The sequence below is a fragment of the Trypanosoma cruzi genome, genomic scaffold, assembly GCF_000209065.1.
Source record: "Trypanosoma cruzi strain CL Brener 1047053516583 genomic scaffold, whole genome shotgun sequence".
Classification (NCBI taxonomy): domain Eukaryota; phylum Euglenozoa; class Kinetoplastea; order Trypanosomatida; family Trypanosomatidae; genus Trypanosoma; species Trypanosoma cruzi.
This window is the reverse complement of record NW_001849250.1, coordinates 1-6,643: the sequence shown is the minus strand read 5'-3', so window position 1 is coordinate 6,643 and position 6,643 is coordinate 1. Positions and strand designations below refer to the sequence as shown.

The window sequence follows — 6,643 nt, the reverse complement described above, 5'->3', positions numbered from 1 at the left end:
AAATGCGGAAGGCGTCAGGGAAGGGAAGCGAGCACTGCCACCATCCACAGTGAGTCACATCGTCGGCCTTGCAGCCAATATCCCCCACAACCGTTCAAGCCCCCAGCCACGCACACACACGCAGACAACGGCGTCAGCCGCCACTGATCGTGTGCAGGCGTGCCCATGTGCAAACACAATGTGTGCAGTCGCTCCGCATTGTTGTCCGGCTACCCACACACCGTACGCTGCTGGTGTGATTCTGCGCCGCACCAGTCAGAAGCCACGACCTGACACATAAAATACGCCGCGGCTCCAAGAAACACGCATCTGCCCCTCAAGGTGGACCTACACTCTCCAGCTGTGAGGTGTTACCTGCCCAAAGCCCCAGTGTCCAAGTAAGGGCTTATAGCAGGGCAGTCAATGCATGGCGTACGCCCCGTGCCACCGCCCTCGTCACGAGTTGCAATGGAGCCCCGCACCCGTCCACGCAGCAGCCTCCGCCCCGCCCGGAAATGGAATGCAAACAGCACCCCAGCACCCGTGCAGAGAGAAAGGCATCCGCCTGGGGCCGAGCAAAAAAACGCCATGGGTGTCTTGCGCGGGCAGCCCGTGAGAGTAAGGCGCTGCCCAGGCAAGACACTCGTGGCAGGAGACTTGCCGGGAAGCTTCCCTCCGCCTGGTCCCCATTCAAAGCACACGACGCAACGGCATAGAGAATAGAAATGGCACCACTTGTGCAAGCACAAGCCCGCCAAAAATAAGCGCAAGAAAGAGACAAACTGCCGGGTGACAAGCACCCCCTCCCAATAGCGGCCGTCCACGCAGCCAAGACGTCAGGGGGAATCCTTCGGGTGATTGCGACGCCGACCCCGATAATCATGAAAGCGGCCCTCACATGTCGACCAGTCAGCCATCCCTCACGGTGTGTCCACGCACAAAGCACCCTACACACACACACGCGTGGTCGCATTGGAGACGCAGCGACCCTCCAGCCTGTCTTCGCCCGCGCCCGGAGCATCTCCCACACGTGTCGCGCAGGTGTCTTGGCCAGGCGCCCCTCCCCCCCGCAGAGGCATTTTTCACCCGCCGCCGTCAACCGGGTTCCGGCCCCAGAGAGGGCAGAGCCTCCGCCCCCCGCTCTCAGCTGCGCCCATGCGGTTGGACAGTCGGCCAGCCCGCCTGAGGTCCAAGCAAAAAAGCTTGTGTGATGAAGTGCTGCTTTCCAGCGCATGCCGCGGCAACCGCCGCCCACCTCTATTTGAATGCCCGCCACCCTTTTTCACCAGCGGCTTCGGTCCCAACTCAGCAGCCGCCTCCCGCACCGCAGGCTGGGAAACGTCATGGGCAGAAAATGCCACTCATCGACCCCGCCCTGCAGCCGAGTGATGGTGGGCGCAACCTCCCAACGTGGGGGCAGCTTAGTGGCTCGGGCGCCGTAAAAGCCGCGTCGTCTCCATTGCGAATTTCCCACCGTGCCCGGTAGAAGTAGCACCGGGTAAGAAGGCGCAGTGCGCACCAGACGAGTTATGGGAGTGTGTCTTCCAAAGACGGCGTTGTAGAGGCACGAGACGGTACAGATGCGGGCGAACGGGACGCGTCGTTTCATGGCATTGCCCGCTCCTGTGGCATCGACAGCGCATACGCCCTTCGGCACCGTGTTTGACACAACCCTACGATCCTACGAAACTCCAACTGTGATGAAGGTAGGAAAGATCCCATTGCCAATGTGCAGGAATATATGTTCTGCCAAACGCAACCCAATGCCAATCCACAGGGAGACCGCAGAGGGCGCCAAAGCCATGCTTCCCAAAGACGCAAGCAAAAGGACTGTGAAGGCTCCCGTTCCTCCTACCAAGCACTTGGCCGACAGCTAAGAGAGAGAATGGAAAAGAAAAATATGTACAATTCGTCTAATCGTGCAAGGCATTCGCATCGGCCGTGTTCCTTCCACAGTCCTGCGCAAATAGATTCACGAAAAAAAAGCAGTACGAACGACAAGGTGACTCACCAAGCATTTGTTGGGGCAGCTCAAAAAAAAATATAATAAAAAAAAGAGCGCCGCCAACAAAAGTTTACATGAAACTTTTTTACATCTCCACTAAGAATTACATTCAATACATTTGAGCAGGTCGCGTGTGCGGAGCCAGTGGGAGTCTACTACCATCTGCAGCGGTAAAACAAAGACATAACGCAGAGTCAAAGGCAACACACATTCCCCAAGTTACCTGAAGCGACGAGCACGGACAGTGAAAACCGAATCATCCGTCGAAAAACGCGGTTCATCCACCGTAAAATTATGCAAATCGACAGAATTACTTTGCGACACCGTCACATTGGAGTGCCTGCCACGGCTCTGCCCCCCACTCCTCCTCCCCCACGTGCCAGAGGCGGGATCATGCGCACCAGGAGCGGTCGCACTCAGCGTGAACGACATATTTTGGTCAATACCCAACTGGCCCTTCCGCTCCATCACGCTGCTCATTTTTACCGCCAGCCGATCAATCACCAGACGGCAGTACTCCTCATCCTGCACAAAGCTCGGCCTCCGCGGCAACCGAACGTTCCAACGCTCGCAAAGCGGCATCAGCGCCTTCAGCCGCTGCCGGGCGGCAAAGATACCATATGCCACCGTCAACATGGACACGACGGATTGAGCGGTGCCGGTCCGTGCGCTGTACACAGAAACATCTTCACCTTCGAAATCACTGCCGTCGTCAAGATCAGGCATCTCACGGTCAAGGCGCAGCGCGGCGAAGGTGCGTCCAGGCACGGCGTCCAGCTGGTACATCTCCACCGGCTCCGGCACACCACGCAGTGCCACGCCGCCAAGCGCAGTCACCTCCACCTGCTCACGCTCAGCCGCGCTCAGCGCAAAGTACGCTGCACGCGTCAGCAGCACCTGCCCGCCGTTCCCAACGCTCTCCGTGCGCGCGGCCATGTTCGACGTCCCGCCGTAGTAGTCGTATCCCTTCGTCACCTCGTCGCGCCGGATGTCACACAGCCCGGTGTGCACACCGACTCGCACGCGCAGGCCGTTCCAGCACTGCCGGTACACAGCATCGTCCAGGCGCGCGGTCGGCGGCACGTACTCCTCGTCCTCCCCAGCACGGCCCTCCTCGAACTTGTGGTACGCGTCGTCGATCACGCTCGTCCCCCAGTCGTGCTGCAGGAAAACCTGCTGCAGCTCCCGCACAAGCTGCACGGCGGCGAACACACTCTTGCACGCAATCATGAACGAGTCTCCGATCGTCTTCACCTCGTAGCAGCGGTACTTCGTGATCAGCGAGCGGATCAGCCGATGGTGCGTCGCCACGGCATCGGGCATCACCTCGGGGCACGCAGCCCACAGCGCTGTGCTGCTCTCGATGTCAGTGAACACAAGCGTCACGGGGTCTGTCCGCTCCTTCGGTGCGTTAGCGTTGTCACGTGAGTCGCGGCAGAAGTGCAGCAGAAACAGAATCAAGGCAATAAGCAGCAGGGCAGCAGCAACGCTGCCGACGATGACGCCAATCAGCTGCCGCGCCGTCAGTCTTCTCCCAACGGGCCTCCGGTACTCCATCGACGGCGTCACGGCATGGGACAGCACCGGCACAGCGGGGTTCAGCGCACGGGCAAGCGGCCACACAGAAATTTGCGTCGCGCCGTAGTTCCTGCCGCACTCAGCACCGCTCTCAGTAACAGGGCATGCATCGCCATCAATGAAGGATCCGTACAGCATGTCGTCCACTCTGATGACAACGTTGGAAAAAAAGAAGTTTTCAAACAGCTCAGCACTCACCTTCTCCATGCGCGAGCGGACGGCCAGCAGCAGCTGACCGGTGGCGAAGCCCATCATTGACAGCGGCGTCCGTTGATTGACGTCCGGCACAAGCGCGTTAAAAATCATGGCGGTCATCGACGTCGTTTTGTCGTCATTCCAGTGCGGCAGGCTCGTTGCAAACACAACACGGTCCGCACCCGCACCGTCACGGAACGCAGCAACAAATTCGGCGTACAGGAGTGAAAACTCGAAAAGAGTGACGAACACGCGCACACCGTCGTTTGACGCCACGTGCCGCGCGATCGCACCAACATCCCCAGCTGAAACGCCCACCAAAAACACGTCGCCCTCCTCCGGCAGGTGGTCCGCCATCTTGTCGCCGCCAGCCAGCAGCTTAGTGGACAGCAGTGAACCGCCAAACGTCTCCAGCGACAGCCGCAGCACCTCCGCCATCGTGGCTCCATCGTCGCTGCGAATCACAGCGTGCGCCGAACCGTCACTCGTGTTCCCGAGGTACCTCGCAATCACAAAGAACTGCTGCTCCAGCGTCGGCGACAGGCGAATCACGTTTTTCCTGAACCTGCTAATACGCGGCTGAAGGTACAGAGGGTTGATGAACGCCACATCCTCCACTTCCAGCATTTCCTTCGTCACCACGGCACCAACAATATCAAGCAATTTCACCTTCAGTTCTGACGCAAGCGCACCGGCAGCCCCATCCAGAGTAGTATTCACAAGCGTTAGTAAGAACTCAAAACGCTTACTAGAAGTGGTTTTTGAAAGGGCAGCTCTCACACCCACCCCAAAAACTCGAAGTGCCAGAATGGCATCGGGACTATCCGACATGAAGAAGGCAACCCCGTTCAAAGGAGGGACAATTACTTCCTCCGAGGGGATACACTGCCATATCCAGAATGAGATTGTTCCGTCAACCAGCGAGTCGGTACGGTATCCCTCCACAAACTTTTTCATGTACACGGTCCGGCCACCTTGGTTGCAGTAACACATGGCGCCCTCTGACTCAGCCACCCCTTGGCAACTGCCTCCGTAGTCGCCAATCACAAGGTTGTCGACCATATAACGGCGTTGGTTGAACAGAGAAGCCAAAAACGTATTAATGTCCTTAAGCCACTCGCGGTTGTTCAAAGCCTGTGAAAGTATCTCGCCCGCTATCCACCCTGCAACCATCATCTCGCCCGCAATATCATCGTCGGGGAAGTTCTTGCGAAGACTACTGCTTTCCGGCAAAAAATTCTCCATGTAGCTCCGCATCACCCCCTGAAAGCGCTGGATAGCGGCGTAATGAATATCCTCCGCCAGCGGGTTCGTCCCCGTCGCGATCACCTGCCCAGACACAAACTTAATACCACCAGCCACAGCAGAACGCCACGTTTCGACAGTGATGTCCTGCACCGCCGAGGGAACAAGCAGGTAAGCGCCAGCGGTGCGATTGTCCGTCAACATCCTCTGAATGAATTTCGCGGTGTCTTTTATCGGTGATCCAAACACAATCACGGCCTGCGGCATAGTATTCGCAAACGCTTCCCACGCAGCGTCGAACACTGAGTTTTCGGCCTCATGAGTCAAGGAGCTCTTCAAAGTGAAGACACCGCTCAAATTGTAGCCAAAACGCGTCATCACTTTTTTCGTTTCGTAGTACTCCTCATCACCGAAAGAAACATCCTCTAGATACATGAAGCCCAGCCGACGCACCCGTAGTTGGGCCAAGGCGTAGCGGATCAGTGCAAAAAGCTCGGCCAATGGATCAGCACGCACAAAGTACAGATGTTCGTTCCACTGCCGTACCAACGTCGACCCGGTAAATGGGGCAAATGAAACAATTTTTCGATTCGTAATGACAGGCAAATAGTACTGCAAGGTCGCATCACCAATGACATTAGCAAGAATAAAAATATCAGGATCAGCATTCAAAGCTTCTTCAATGGCCTTACCGGATTCAGCCATCGTGGTCGATTTATTGATGAGGGTCACACGTACATTCTCCCCAAAAATGTAATTACGCGACCATAATGCCGCAACAAATCCGTGGTAAAGTGATTCCGCAATGTATGTGGGCATTGGGGAATCCGTCACATTGAGGGTTAAAACCTTTACTTCAATCTCGGGGCATGCAGCCTGCCCAACTCCGCTCTGCGGGAGAAGAAGCAGCAGCAAAACGAGGTAGAGCGCATACGTGGAAAGTCGCCACCCCAAAAGTGGGATGCCACCACAACAGCCCGTTTCCTTATGCAAACCCGGCCCTTGCCGCGCCGCCGCCATCATCACCGCCCATCCCGTGACCATATTCGCCGCCCAATTATTACCGTGCTGCGTAGCCTGTTGTCTTCCTACAACATGGGGAGGAAAAAGAAAAAAAATAGAAGGGAAGCAAGGCGAGAGGAATAACACACACAATAGAGGGAGATGCGGTTCAATGGGATCGGGGTTGGTGACAGTGACGCACGTCAATGGTCTGCTACGCATTCTTCACGCCTCCATGGAAACACTCCGCCCACTCGTCCACATTGCGGCCAGAAGTTAGTCACAAAAGACAAAAGCAAGGGCACCAATTCAACAGAACGGTGGAATTCACATCAGTGGAGCTGGAACACTCTTCCCAAAGCTGAAGACAAAACAACAGAAGAGGCAGGGTAACATCCCATTTTATCTCACCGTAATGCTTCTGGCTATACACACACGCACAAAAACAAAAACAACAAAACAACAACAACAAAACACGGCTTCTGAGCCTAAATGGCAAACTTTTAAAAACGAGGCGCTTCGGTGGGATCTGCAGAATCGCTGGACCCCGCAGTAAGGTGAAAAATCCAAAGAAACGGTGGCTGTCCAAAAGCAAAAAATAGATTTGAACGCCTTCCTTCAATTAATTCAAGCACCAAA

At 56.1% G+C, this 6,643-nt stretch overlaps 1 protein-coding gene across 1 annotated transcript, besides 3 other annotated features; it reads right to left on the bottom strand.

The window, feature by feature from the left end:
• Window positions 1-6,643: a sequence feature (areas not merged during assembly with more than two copies in the genome that could not be assigned to a particular haplotype).
• Window positions 2,013-2,035: a sequence feature (AT_rich).
• Tc00.1047053507965.10 (receptor-type adenylate cyclase, putative) lies at window positions 2,204-6,226 on the bottom strand (the record flags this gene model as incomplete). The annotated part of the gene is made up of 1 exon (XM_799680.1): window positions 2,204-6,226. The coding sequence occupies one exon, from the start codon at window positions 6,224-6,226 to the stop codon at window positions 2,204-2,206; it is 4,023 nt and encodes a 1,340-aa protein (XP_804773.1).
• Window positions 6,444-6,476: a microsatellite.